This window comes from Epinephelus lanceolatus, chromosome 11 (assembly GCF_041903045.1).
Source record: "Epinephelus lanceolatus isolate andai-2023 chromosome 11, ASM4190304v1, whole genome shotgun sequence".
NCBI lineage: Eukaryota > Metazoa > Chordata > Actinopteri > Perciformes > Serranidae > Epinephelus > Epinephelus lanceolatus.
The window spans coordinates 27666614-27681760 of record NC_135744.1 but is presented as its reverse complement, the minus strand read 5'-3'; the positions used below and the strand labels follow the sequence as shown (position 1 = coordinate 27681760).

The window sequence follows — 15147 nt, the reverse complement described above, 5'->3', positions numbered from 1 at the left end:
AAAATCTCTCTGGATAATTAAAGTTAATAAATTAAAAAAGGATTAAATTTTTATCTGATGCCGTCCACTTTTGTTTGCATCAATGACAGTGAACAGAAATTAGCCTATATTTTGAATTGTTTATCTGTCAATCTCTTACAGTAATTTATGAACTTCCTTCCCTCAGGTGTGTACACAAAGTGGACAAAATAATGAAAACCCTGCACAGAAGAGTGCAGACAAATATCATCAGAAAGCACAAAAATGTATGTGGTGTTAATGCTTAACAAAAAAATAAATAAATAAGAAAAAAAAATAAGTTGACACACGGTTTCTACATTTCTGATCACACTGTATTTAAGGAAAAATTAGTGTTAATCTGTGCTTTTTTGGAAATGTGTCGGCTAACATTTAAACCACCACATGGGGGCGCTGGTTACCAACTTCCCACAAAGTGTTTGTGCGTTTGATATTTTCACGGCGTGTCCCGGCGGTTACTGTCCGTCACTGGATCTCGAACCAACGTACTGTCTTCTCGCCTTCTCTGTGTCAGGAAGGAGAGACGGAGAGTTATATATTACAATCTCTAGTTAAATGTGATGAAATTGTTGCCATATATCTGGACGGGCTGCGTTTGTTGTTTGTCACCGGCAAATCGCCTGCCAGCTTTCCGATCAATGGCGGTCATGTGACTTTCACTGCTTGTGTTCCAACAACAAACGCACCCCGTTCAGTTCATTGACAGAAATGGCTACCACGGAAGTGGGTGAGTAGAGTCATCATAACTGGATTTTTATGAATTATTTTCCTTCTACAGAAACAGGCAGCGTTTCCAGCAGATTACACACATTTACAGCAGTTTGTTAAAGCATATTTAACGCGTACAACAGTCGTAGTGACCCGAGCACGAGACTGTTTCCCCAACACCCTCTGAAGCTAACAGCTAGCTAGCCGCACCAGCAGTTGCAGCAATGATGCTCTACACAAGCTTTCACTGTTTTTTTGCTGCCTTATGTCTTTAGTGTTCATTATGTATGTTTTATTTCATAGTTAGCAGAAACATCAGAGTTATTAAATTCCTCCAGACGGACTAAAACGCCATATTTCCCCATATATTGTATTTTTCTAGCTTTAAAACTAAACCAGATTCTTGCTGCAATTTCCTGTGTTGACCAATTGATGTTGCCTCTGCAAGACTGTACATCTTTGCATTGTAATACTTTAACAAAGTCCTGAGTAGGTCTGTTATAGGTTATACAGCACCTAGCTTAGCCTGTTATGGAATAAACAAATATATGTAAACATAATTTAACCAATGATTAATCCTCTGCCATAGTGTGTGTACTTACAGGTAATGTGTAATAAAAGTATATATATTGTATGCCATGATACAGGAACTATTTAACTTCAACTTCAGTTTGTCAGCTAGGTTAGCAGACTGTTAATGTGTAAAATACGAGACAGGAGTTCCTGTCATTGGTTAATCTAGTGACAAATCAAGGTATCCGTCACAACAATGTAAAACACATATAATATCCATTATTGGCATATAACAGTCCTCTGCATTGATCTGCAAAATTGCCCACTATGGCCTAACATAACCAGAGATAATACAGAGACAACAACCACAGTGTAAATGCCATGATGCCATGGCAAAACCTCTGACAGATTTGTCTTTCTTGTAATCCTATAAGCAGCTGTCTCAGAGAGTTTCTTGGACTTAAACTTGATCTCCACAGTTCCTGTTAACAGCCATTTCACAATTATATTACAAACTGACGAAACAGCTACCTGAAACACTTTGCTATCTCCTTAAAGCTTCCTCCTGCTTTGTGGGCATCAATCATTTTAGCTTTCAGAGGAACCTATGGCTGCTGATTGACGGGACAAGGTTGCAGGAGTCAGAATATTTATAAGGCTTTGACATTTGCATCACCTGGCCTTTCCTAACGATGATTGTGAACAAGCCGTAGCCCTAACAAGCTAATTGTGGTCTGAGACAGTGGTAGAAGTTGTCTGATTGCGTATTATTGCATTTTTCAACTGCAAACTTTATCAACATCTGTTTTTATCTCATAAGATAGTTTTCACTCTGTTCATCTCACTTAACTAATTTTTATTGCAGCAACATGTATCTAATGGACTGAAAAAACAATTGATTTTTATTATTCTAGTCGGCTACCAAAAGTTTAATTTGTATTTGCAGAATTAATAATTTCTATAATGAAAAATTACACTTTGCATCCATATGTCGAGGCAATATTGCCACGCAAAAATATTGCGATACTATACTGTATTGGTTTTTCTCCTGAACCTGATATATACACTGTATGTATATATAATGCCTTGAGGCTAATCTGTCTCACTGTCTCTGTTTGTCTCTCAGAGCGTAGACGTGGCCAGCTCGCTGCTCTGTCCATAGCAGCGGTGGTCATCATTGTAGGAGTCCCTCTGTGGTGGCGAACAACTGAAACATACCGTGCCTGGTTGCCTGTCAGTCAGATAAATGAATTGGCAGATCTGCAGGTGTGTTCATGCTTCTTGCTATTAATTACACATCCATTCTATCTTCCAGGTATAATACACAAATGTAACTTTATAAAAATGTCCCTCTCTTTATGTATTTTATTTTTTAGCTTCAGTTGAGTGCTGATGTGGAGGTTGTGTTTGCACGTGGAACGGTGACGCCAGAACAGCAGAAGAAGGTCCCTCTGACACAGACACAAGATGAGGAGCATGCAGTAGATGGTGATTTATTTATGAACTCTGTCTATGATCTGCTGGTAACAAAATATGAAAACTGCAGGGTAATTCTTGTCTCAAATTCTTTTGTTTCCAGAGGACACAACTTTGAGGTACAGGTACGAGACAAGGTACCGCACAGCTACAATCATGGAGGAGGACGCTCTGAACCAGCCCTCTGCTGCAGGTGAGATGTTGTCTGCATGTCATATACAGCCTTCAGCCCAGTATTTTGTTATCTCGGTGTAAGAACACAGGCAGTGATGTCTCTCTGTCTCTCATTCTTCTTCTTTAGAGGCAGATCTTTCTCTGCACACACTCAGTGAGAATCCGTGCGGCTCTTTGGTTGTGTATGTGATCCCAGAGTCATCCTCACTTCTGCCTGAGGTTAAAACTCTCAATTTCTTGATTGTCTTCATCTAGATTCAGTTTTAAAGAGTATTGTTTGGCTACCGTTAACCCTTTCGTATTCTTTATGTGTTAAGTTTTTTTTATATGTGTGTATGTGTTGATAGTCTAATTAAAAGTCTCTGTGTAGTTTAATGCTTTGATGAATGTTGAAATGAGCTTTTCTGAGCTCATGGATCTCTGTGGAGTCAAGCAGCATATCTACTGAAAGGATATAATCAGTCAGATATATACTGTCATTACTGCTAAGAGTTGAACCAGTAACTGTCTAAACACAGTACTGGATAAGCAGAAGATAATACAATACCCAATACTGACCTGTACTTTCATTCCCCTCAGAATGTGGACGTGTATGTTGGTCAGCGACGGACAGCCCTGTTGCGTGTTGGTGCTCAAATGAGAGTGGGCAAGACAATAGATCAATTGCTTGCTCACCTGGAGCCTCGGATCAAGCAGGTGCTGCAGGTGATGTCTTTCAGCCACACTGACATCACTGCAGCCCTCAGCGACAGGGTCCGTCTCAGCCCTGGCAACAAAGAGAGCATCGCTGACAGTATGAGGGCCTTTAAATCCAGCCCAGGTTTGTTTCAGCACTGTCATAAAGTAGACTTGTTCCAGTCAATATATGCTTCAACTTTATGAACACTGCTTGTTCTTATCTTCTCTTTAGGTTATGAGATAACATTCAGTCTGCTGAACCCAGACCCAAAGTCACACCGGCTATACTGGGACATAGAGGGAGCCGTGCAGACCTACATCCAACCTTTGCTTACAAAACTGGCCCCTGTGGCCAACTTTAGCATTGACTCTCAGGTACTGTGAGTGCAAGTGAGTGAATGTGCACAATGACAAGATGTGCAGCTACTATATTTTGATAAACATATTTCCCTTACAGACCCTGTACTATGCAATGCTTGGTGTCAACCCACGCTTTGACAGCAGCCGCAGCGCCTACATACTCAACTCTGACAGCCTCGCACATGTCATCAACCCTGTGGAGGCTAGACTGGGTAAAAAAAACCAACACACACACACACTGAAGGTTTATCACATTTGCCAAAAGCAGAAATGTGGTGGAGTTTGTTCTGGTGTGTTTATATCTGTATCTTTTTGTATTTGAATTTTAGGCTCAAATGCTGCATCTTCCAACCCGGTGTTGAATTTTCTTCTGTACGTCCCAGATGCCCACCATTCACCCCTTTACATTCATGACCACAGGAAACAGGAAGTGCCGTCTAATGCGTTTCACTCCCCACGTTGGGGTGGCATCATGGTAAGATAATAAAGAGCAACACTGGGTGACAGTAGTGTAAATACTACGAATGGTTATAACTGATTATAAGTGAATATGTTCTGTTAATACTTTGTTAGCTATGCATTGTTAGTGATTTTACACTCTTATTTGTTGTCTTTAATGTCTTATCCATGTCTTCTTAGGTGTATAATGTTAATAGTTTCTATGGACAAGAGGCCGTGTTCCCCGTTGACATCAGCATCAACATGGCCAAAGTCATGGGAGTCTTCCTCGCACAGCTTCGGTAAGTGGACGCCTACAGTATGACGGATATTGGTTTTCCTGTAGACAAAAGGTAACTCTCCTTCACCATGTCCTGTCAGACTGTTGCTGGGAGTGCAGTCGTCCACTCCTCCCCCTGGCTTCATAGTGGCGCCATGTGGCAGTGCAGGACTAGCTGATTGGGAGCTAGACCGTCTGATGTGGAGTCGGAGTGTAGAAAATGTCGCAACAGCAACCACCACCATCACCTCACTGGCACAGCTACTGGACCAGATAGGAAACATTGTTATCAACGACAACATTGCTGAACAGGTAAGACGCAGCTGCATCGATCAGTAGTTTATATGTATTTGTGAGCAGATATGAGTGTGTATAAAAGGTATACTTACTTACTAAAACGTCAGGCTGAAAGAGTGAATAAATGAAGGAATTACAGTACCTAATTCGATATGTAGACTCTAAACAAAGTGTATTATGCCACTCTCTTTCCTATAATTGCATTGGTTGTATCCAACCTGTGATTGTCATTGCTGCCCCTCAGGTGTCCAGTGCCGTCACATCTCTGCAGCTGGCTGTGGCCGAGCTGGAGGCGGGAAACCTCGGCTTTGCTCTGCAGTACAGTAAAGAGGCCATCTTGGCATCAGAGAGGGCGTTCTTTGACCCTTCACTCCTCCACCTCCTCTACTTTCCTGACGACCAGAAGTTTGCCATCTACATACCACTCTTCCTGCCCATGTGTGTGCCCATTCTGCTGTCACTGCTCAAAATAGTGTCTGAGGCCAGACAGAGACGCAGAGAGAAGCAAGCCAAGAAGGACTGAGAAACACCAATGTGACAACAACAGCAAAAAACATGAACAGATGGTTTTATCGGTGGCCTTGGCATTTAGGCCCAAAGGTATGCATGAAGAGAGACTCATTTGCAGCATTGGGGTGTGGAATTGCAGTCATGTATGATTTTTATTGTTTCATGCCAGGAATTGTGTTTATTGTAAGATTTTAATGAACGGCTAGCGTGGAGGTGTGACACTGTATACTGGAAAGCTTGAATTGTTGTAAATGTGAACAAGTTTTATATTTGAATTCCACTTTCTATTCTAAGTTATTAACAAATAAAGACTTAAATTTTAACTCATGGTTTTGTGCTTTAATTAGCAAGAGAATAAGAATAACCTGATTTATATAAAGTTGAGCAGGCACTCCTAAAGCAACTTACACCAATTTTGTCTAAGTTGAGGCTGAAAGAAGTAAACTGACTAAATAACATTAACATAAGGTCCACTTAATATATTTTTTCACAGCATTGCATCTTGCTGTCTTCATCAGTTTGTGATTCAGTGGTTTTTTAATTGTTTGTCTTGCTAGTCCGATGCATTTGTGTTTGTACTACAGCAGGGGTCATTGACCGATCCTGAATGTGACATAAGCAAGTCGGCAATTGTATCCTCAGTGATATATTAACTTTGTATTTTCATTTTTTTTTTTTTAAATGTGAAAAGGGCCAAGAAAAGATACACACTGTTGACAAAACAGTCTCACCTCAAGCCTCATTTTGTAACTGCTTTTAATTGAATATGTGGAGGACATTGCCTGCACACACTAAGGAAATAAACATGAAGCAAATGATAATAATAATAATATAATAATAATAATAATATTTACAGTAAATTCAATTTTGTACGTACAGAAGACAAAAAAGCTGTTTCTCTCTCAGAATAAGTCAGTATAATTTACATTTACAGCAAAACAGTTTTACAGGACAGGTTCTCTACTGCTTACATGATGTCACCGACTTATCCCAAACGGCACATAATACAAGTTTAACTGAAAAAGAAATTGGCTATTACAGCAAACACATCTTTCACTGGTGATGAGAACGTCCCTGACACTGGGGCCTATTAATAGCTCCTGAAAAATGAGGTCAGAATCCACGCTCTGACCAGTAAGCAAGGGCATTAATTTCAGCACTGGGGGGATGTTTGGAGTTTGGGTGTCCTCCGCCAGAAAACTTTGACCATTAAATAAGTCTGGGCACAGACCCAGGGGCCGAAAGTGTCAGGCCCTCCCTGGCCTTCATCTGCAAAATGTTAATCCAATTCCTATGTACCGACTAGGAAGAGACTCGAGAAGACAAAAAAAGAATGAAAAAAAATGCAAAGGAACTGCAAAAATGGGAAAAACAACCATAAAGAGACATAAAACCACAAAGAGTTGCATAACAACTACAAAAAGATGCAAAAGAACAAAAAAAGAGGCAGAACCACTTCAAAGTCTGTGTGACTTGCCGCTGTGTTGCAGAGATGGTGGGGCCTCATGCATTTCTGTGCCCAGCTGCCCACCGCCTCATAATCAACACATGCTTTCCTGTATTCTGCTGAATTTTTATGCAACACTTTATACTTTTTCTGCATCAATTTAAAGTGTAAATGTCATTTTTTTTTTTCATAATAAAAGTCCTCTCCATCTTTTATGTTTTTATTAGGGGAGACAAACGTATGTTCTAAATATTGGGATGGACATGTCCCCTGTGTCCCCACCTAATCTACACCTATGACAGCACACATGTAAATCATGCTGACAGAGCATGATTATCATAAAAGGAATGACGGACACAGCATTAAATGATAACTATTGATGTTTATTTCTATTTTTACTCTTCCATGTCACATAGTTTTCACTGGGTACTGTTCTTTACTTTTCAGAGGAGGGTGGTGGCTTGGATGGGACTTCTTCTTCTTCTTCTTCTTCTTCTTCTTCTTCTTCTTCTTATTTCATTTTGACCCACCCTGAAGCTACAAGTATGTTTCTGTGAGCCTCCCTGAGTGACTGTCGGAAAATGCATGACCCTCCCTCCACCATAAATTAGTTATTAGATTTTTAAAACTTACCCTTTCATGTTTGAAATTCAAAAATTGAAGACAGAATCCTCGTGCAAATGGTTTATTTTTGGCGAAATTTTAGATGTAGAATAAATTGTGTCCGGGGACCATCAGATGTTTGGAAATTCTGTTTCAGGCTAATGATAAATGGTGTAATTTATGTGATTTTTAAAGAAAACATGCCTTCCAAACCGACCCGCATGTTTTCTTTAAAAATCTATAATAAAATAAATACAACATACAACCATTTAAATTTGTGTGCCTCAGCCAAAATAAAAAACACAAGTCCCTTCCCAGTGCTGAAAAATGATTTGACATGCCTCCCCTTTTTGCACCACCACCTCTCCTCCATAAGTAACAAACAGTCCCTCAGCAGATGATATTTCCACTGTTGTTTTGCAATGAAGGAGCTAAAATTTACTTTTTTGTACGAATTGCAGATCATTTGTTATGACAGAAAGCTCCACAACAGCTCTTGAATGGACCTTGATGTGAGACTGTTTTGTAAACTTCTGTTTCCAAGACTAAATGAACTTTTCAGCTCCAACTAACACATATACTGTAGGGTGTTATTCACACTCAGTGCAGTAGGTGGCGGTGTGCGCACCTTTAAAAGTTGTGATCCATTCCGTCGCACCACAGAAGAAGAACACGACGCGGTAGTTGTATGGAGCTGTAGCTTACAACTTTTATCTCTTGATCGTTTTGATATCAACCTGAAGGTTTTCAGCTGTAAAATTAGCTAAGTAATTAACGAGAAAATCCCCGACAGTATCTTATATTCCGTGAGTTACCAAAGCGTCACTCCGTCGCTTCTTCGGTCGGAGGAAACCTGTTTAGCCCGCTTGCTAACTTCCTTAGCTAACTGTTATTGTTAGCTTGCTTATGCTAACATGTCAGGCGGCGGCGGTGTAGTTCGGGGACCAGCAGGGAGTAACGACTGTCGTATTTACGTGGGGAATCTCCCTCCGGACATCCGCTCACAGGACGTCGAAGACCTGTTTTACAAATATGGACCCATTCGGGATATTGATCTGAAAAACCGAAGAGGAGGGCCACCATTTGCCTTCGTGCAGTTCGACGACCCGAGGTGAGCTGCCGTGTCTCAACGCTGACGTTCACTTGTGCTATCTTACACCCTAACGTGTTTCCAAAAGATGGATATGCACCCACAGTAAACTATGTTGTGTTGCTGCACTATTCTTGAATTCGTGAATATAAACAGAATGCAGTGTTTTGTAAAAGCTTTGTGACCTGTAAGCAGCTGAAATCACTTTAAAGGCAAGATACTTCATGTTCAAGCTGATAAACTGGTTTTCTAAATATACACTCATTCTGAATTTGATGCCTGCAACACGTTATAAGGAAGCTGGACCGGTTGAAGCCATGCTCTTGTAACACGTGCAGAATGTGTCTTGGTATTGTAAATTTGAATTAAGCAGTGCTGTCCCTGGAAAAAGACATCGTCTGGATGGCAGTATATGTTGCTCCAAAACTCATATGTGCCTCTAAGCATTAATGGTGCCTTCACAGATCAGCAAGCTACCCATGATGCCATGGGTACTCTCTCATACCATCACAGATGCTAGCTTTGAACTTTGGGCTGGTAACAATCTGGATGGTCCTTTGTCCCAGAGGACATCATCCATGATTTCCAAAAAACAATTCCAGGCCAATGTAGCAATATCCTTTATACAGTCCTGTTGGTTTTTTCAATGCAGTGCTGCCTGAAGGGTCAAAGGTCATTGCATATAATGTTGGGTATCAGCCTTGCCCATATGTGAAGAGATAAAAAAAAAATAAATCCTTGCCTTGAGAATCATTGTTTTTAAACTGCTGGACACTTTGCCCACACAGCCCTTTGTCCTTGTGAGCGTCCTTGCTTGTGACCAACTGAGCCTTTCCAGGATGCTTCTCTCAAACTCAGTCATGATATTATAATTTGTTACCAGTTAACCTATTTACTCATGGGATGTTCCAGCCCAGTCTTTTGTTGCTCCTGTCCCAACATTTTTTGGTGTTGGCAGGCATCAAATTCATAATAAGTGTATATTTAGATAAGGCACAAATGAATGAATGAAGTCAGAAAAGATTTGCAAATCACTGCATTCTGTTTTTCAGCCTCCCAACTTTTTTGGCATTTGAGTTGGAAATGTTTTACTATTCTGTATCACCATACTTTACCTGAAACGATGTCCCAGATCCTCTACTATATAATAATGTACCATATTATACTATTATGTCAGTTTATTTATGTCACTTTACTTAACACACCATTACTGACAATCACTTTACCACGTCATTTGTCTCCAAATGCTTTCGATTTTGATTCTGTTTTTGATTATGTATTTTTATAGCCTATTTTATCTGTTTATTTTTCTGTCCTTGTACTGCTGCAACAACCAAGTTTCAATAATTCAATAAAGGTGTATCTTATTTTATCTTTTATTGTTACATTTACATGTCATTTTTCAGGAAGTAGTTTGTGATGCTATTGAATAGTGTTGTATTATATTGAGAGAGGTGTTTCTAATATTTAGGCTGCCCTCATCCAGAGCTGTTGTAGACTGTAGTTAGTTTTATCCAGGTACTAGGGTGTGTCTCACAAACCATCCTGTGAGTTTAAGTTGGGTAGCACCCAACCAGCATGTGGTTTTGAAGAACAGGTTCTTAAAAACCACATGCTGTGCTGCCTGTAACCTGGCCAACCAGTTTGTTCATAAAACCACAGGACGATGGATATAATTTAGAACTGCAATTATAGATTAGTTAACTAGTAACGCTTTGTATGACTGTTTTTAATTTGGCTGATTTGAAATTTGATTGATTGATTTGATTGCTAACTGTTGGATTTCAGGGACTCTGAGGATGCTGTCAGTGGGCGTGATGGTTACGACTACGATGGCTACCGCCTGCGTGTTGAGTTTCCTAGAAGTGGACGTGGAGGAGGTGGTGGTGGAGGTGGACCAATGGGCCCCCAGAGGGGAAGGCATGGTCCCCCCTCCCGACGCTCGGAGTACAGGGTGCTTGTGTCAGGTGGGTGATGTGTTCCTCACTCTGCAGGTTTTGCTTATCTCTTTATCTAAGATGTGTTTCTGAGTCTTGAACCACCTTTTCCTGTCAGGTCTTCCTTCCAGTGGAAGCTGGCAGGACCTGAAGGATCACATGCGAGAGGCAGGTGATGTATGTTACGCTGATGTGTACCGTGATGGCACTGGAGTGGTGGAGTTTGTACGCAAAGAAGACATGACCTACGCTGTCCGTCAGTTGAATAACACCAAGTTTCGCTCTCATGAGGTACGTACAGGGTTACAGCCTCAGGCTAACTTAGTAAGGAATGGCTGTGGGACTACAGTTTGGAATTGAAATGTTTCTCAGATGAAGAAAGAGGGAGTGAAGGTGAAAATGACCAGGCAGTAAGTAAAGTTTGAATGCTTATGTGATGTTGCTTTGCATCATAATTCTGGCTATACTTGTTATCCATGATGGAGTGAATATGACAGTGATGGTAGCATGCTAAGAATAAGCTGTAATGATCATAATACTTTTGGCCAAACAAACATTCATATATAGTAAAGCTGTAACAGTTTGTGTTTTCATACTGAATCATCACGGATGGGGGTGACGGTTCGGTGCACAAAGCCATATGCAAAATACACAGTATGCACATTGCTGCACGTGATGTGGTACAAAAGCTCACCCGGTTCCACCCGGAAACCTTTATCTGTATGCCGTTAGCAACGTTTGCTTAAGTTAGTATAACAAGCAGATAGGCGTGTGAGTCAGTCACGCTATGAGAAGCGCAAACTAAACACTGGCAAAAAAATACTCTCTGCAGGTTCCCAGTCAGCTTCAGCAGCACAGAGAGTTGAGCCCAACTCCTTATTCCTGCTGCTCTCAAGCAGTTTAATTTTCACTTTCGTTGCATAAGAGTTACTTTTCAGTTTTAAAGTCTAGTGTGACCTGTTGCCTTTTGGGGAAGTGTTTGTACAGTGTAATATAGAAGTTTTTAAAACTTGGGCTTGAGCTTTTGAACTGGGCTTTAAAGATGATGTCCAATTTGGGATTTGTTGTGGCTAATGAACATCTTTGCATGCGTGCACTGCCACTTATAAATCCAAGGATATGGACCAAAGCACAGGTCCATGTGCTACTTCAGCAACTGCATCTGTAAACATATTAAATGTACAGATGCAGTTTTAAGCTCTGATATGATTCCCCTAACATTTATTGTGACTGCACTTATTTTCTTCCTCTGTCTACCTGAGTCTCATGCAGCAACTTAAACATGGTAATGGATGCTTAATTGTGTGTGTGTGTGTGTGTGTGTGTGTGTGTGTGTGTGTGTGTGTGCGCGTGTGCGTGTATGTATGTGTGTGTGTGTGTTTAGGGAGAGACAGCCTACATCCGTGTGAAGGTGGACGGTCCTCGCAGCCCCAGCTATGGTCGTTCCCGCTCTCGTAGCCGTAGTCGCAGCCGAAGTCGCAGCCGTAGCAGAAGCAAGAGTGGGTCACGTCGCAGAAGAGGGTCTCCACGTTACTCTCCTCGGCGCTCCCGTTCCCGTTCCCGCTCCCGCACCTAGATCCATCTTAGCTAATGGTGTGCCGCAGAGCCGGAGAGGACATCTTCACATCACTCAACAAATCCTGTATACTCACCACGGATCACCTCATGTTACCTGTTTACACTGTCTTATGTGTTACCTGTTCCCCCACTTTTTGTTGCATTTTTCTTTTTTTAGTTTCCATTTTTGTACACGGCCTGCTCGTTTTTCCCTTTTCCCCTTCTCATCAACATCAGTTTTCTGCCAACCATCTCCCACCCCTCTCTGTACTTTTCTTCTGCTTGTCCTCGTTGTACGCTTTATGTTTTGTTTCCTTTGGAAAGATTTTGCTTCTTTTAAGCATATACTACTGTCCTTTGACCTTCTTGTGTGTCTCTCTGTAGAGTTCAGAGGAACAGGATAGGATGGGGAACAGAGGAAACATTTCATATTAAGATAAACAGGAGGAGGAGTCAAATATGGCACCAATGGTATGATGGCTGTGCCTTGTCAATTTTAAAACCTGCATTATGAGGCTGTTCAGTTTTTTTTACATACACTTGACAGTAGAGTGCCGTTGTTGAATGTTTTCAGTTGTTACAAGTTGTGTTTACCAGTTTGTATTCAGAGACCCAAAGCTCGTGGTTTTTTTGCTTTTGTTTGTCTTTAAGTCTCCAAAGTAAATCTTAATTTTTTGTGGGACTGATTGTAGAGAGTGTTCCCTGATTTTCTCAACGTAAACTCCCTGGTAGATGCATTTGTTGACATTTTATTTTAGTATTTTTTGAAGGTGTGTTTCTAACTTGCCTCCTTCTCTTTGGTTCTGCTGGTATTCTGAAGGTTTGGACTGGGCACATTGTCCCCCCATTCCGGAGCCGGATCAGGATTCAGGATGAGATCAGGATTAGGATTAGGCTTCAGGATGGATACATGGATCAGGAGCATGGGAGCATTTTACCGGGAGAGGATCCTGACCCCCGGCCCTGTCCACATAACCCCATCAAACTGGAAATAGTGAAATATCCAACCTAATTGGCTTTCATATAATCCAAATTTTTTTTCCATTTCGTGTGGAACCTCAGAGACACAATCGCTGACGACACTGTGACGAGCGATTATTTTTCAGGTTTTTGTTTTTCAAAATTGTAAAAAAAAAAAAAGAAGAGCAAAGCTCCACTCAAAACCAGGAGGAGGGCTGGGAGGTGCAGGATGGATCCACACGCTTAAGGAGAGTGGTAAATAGTGGGCGGCCATTAACAGCGGAGGAGGGAGGGAGGAGGGAGGACTGGGACGCGACAAGGGAATGTGACATAATGTGGTTTGTATCTTTTTCATAGGTCAGTCTTTTGCTGCAGAGGATTTCAGATTTTCTTAAGTATAATCTCCAGTATCCTAAAGCTTTATTCTCTTTTAATAAAACGTTCAGTAACATGAGTTACGTGTTGGTGTTTTTCTTCCTCTGAATGTCTGATACCACAGAGGGTTGGGCACAAAAATACATGGAGGCATCCACAACACATGCAGCTGTGTTTGGGGTAGTCATAAGTAATACCGACTGTTTCTGGAGGACTTGATGCCTGATAATGTTTGGTGTGTTGTTTTATTTTTTCTAACAGTATTTTTATCAGCAATTTAATAAAGATATACAGAGTATTTAATTGGCAAACAGTAAGGACAAAAAGACAACCTCACCCATCAACACAAGAACAAACAGACCAATCAAAGGAAATCCAATAAAGAAGAAAAAAAGAAATGAATAAACTTGTGTGACATAAGTAGAGTATAACATGTTTCATTTCAGTTTTTCAGCCTCCATTTTTGCCTCAAAAGCTTAAAATGATTGCCAGGTGGCGAAGAAGCATGCAGTTTATTCTTTGACAAAACAGATTTTCTCCAGTTGTAAATGATAGATGAAAGTCCTTAATCCAATGTCCATAAGTTGGAGAAGAGTCCGTCCATTTACACAGGATGATCCTTCTGGCCAGAATTAAGCAGAGGTAGTGTCCCCTTCGGCTCTGCTTAAGTTAACATCTAGAGAAGTTACTCCAAATACACAAGGACATAGATGGGGTGACCAGCTGTCCAAACATTGTTTGAAAAAGTTTAAAATATTAAATCCTGGAAATTGTGTGCTGTTTTTACGAACGTGCCAACAATAGCAAAACCTGGAGTAATTTTATTTTCAGGCTGTACGTCCCATTCTCGTGGAACGCAGTATCTCAAAAATGGCTTGAGGGAATCCCTTAAAAGTTGGCACAAAGATTCACTTGGACTCAATGATGAACTAAGTAAAGTTTTGTATTCAAAGGCCAAGGTCATTGTGATCTTGTCTGTCATTCTCCTGAACATGATGGTCAATGGTCAACTTCACTATGACATCATAATGTTCTGCATAAACACTTCGGGCCGTCATTCAGTGTCATAACTCAGGAACCGAAGAGGAGACATTTGGTACTGAATTGGTGACCTTAATCTTGGGTGTCCTCCTTGAATCTGATTGTAGAGCATCGTTGTTTTAAGATTTGTAGCTTCTTAACAGGAACTTACATATTTAAAGCACTGTCACTATCAGGGCCACATTTGAGTGTGGACAGACGTTGATGTAAACTGTAACTGCACCTTGACTGGTTTGCAGAGGCATACTGCCACATGGTGGTCATTCTAGTTTGTAACTTTTCTACCAGGACAAAGTGAAGTGTAGCTAAGCAGATGTGGTTTGCCATTGCTCTTACAACATTAGGTCATGTTTTATAAGATCATTGTGTCTTTTATATGTGGAATCTAAATATGTAAAGTACTTACTAACTCCAGCAATCATATTACTGCAGTGGAGTAAAAAGTGGAATATTTGCCTCTGATTACAGGTGAAGTTTAAAATAAAGTTTCTCTAAATAGGATTTAGGTATAGTTTTGGATTAGTTAGTTAAATCCCACCAGTTAACATAAATAACTTTTTAAAAATGTACTTAAGTAATTTTTGACAGCAACATGCTATTTGCTTGAATCAAACCAGTAAGAACAGACTACTATATGACTGACATTTTCTTTTTAATCGTCTTGAAAATGTTTCATCTAGTACAC

At 40.6% G+C, this 15147-nt stretch overlaps 2 protein-coding genes across 2 annotated transcripts; both read left to right on the top strand.

Moving 5' to 3' along the window:
• The first annotated feature begins 676 nt into the window (after positions 1-676).
• On the top strand, positions 677-5775 carry pigs (phosphatidylinositol glycan anchor biosynthesis, class S). Its single transcript, XM_033638422.2, has 12 exons — positions 677-745; positions 2366-2505; positions 2616-2727; positions 2819-2908; positions 3017-3108; positions 3469-3709; positions 3800-3942; positions 4025-4139; positions 4257-4402; positions 4567-4667; positions 4747-4957; positions 5187-5775. Exons 1-12 carry the CDS (start codon positions 727-729, stop codon positions 5463-5465), a joined length of 1689 nt encoding a protein of 562 aa, XP_033494313.1. The 5' UTR covers positions 677-726; the 3' UTR covers positions 5466-5775.
• A 2388-nt stretch (positions 5776-8163) lies between these two features.
• srsf1b (serine and arginine rich splicing factor 1b) lies at positions 8164-13500 on the top strand. The gene is made up of 4 exons (XM_033645211.2): positions 8164-8613; positions 10381-10559; positions 10648-10820; positions 11914-13500. The coding sequence occupies exons 1-4, from the start codon at positions 8417-8419 to the stop codon at positions 12103-12105; spliced, it is 741 nt and encodes a 246-aa protein (XP_033501102.1). The 5' UTR covers positions 8164-8416; the 3' UTR covers positions 12106-13500.
• Positions 13501-15147: the final 1647 nt, after the last annotated feature.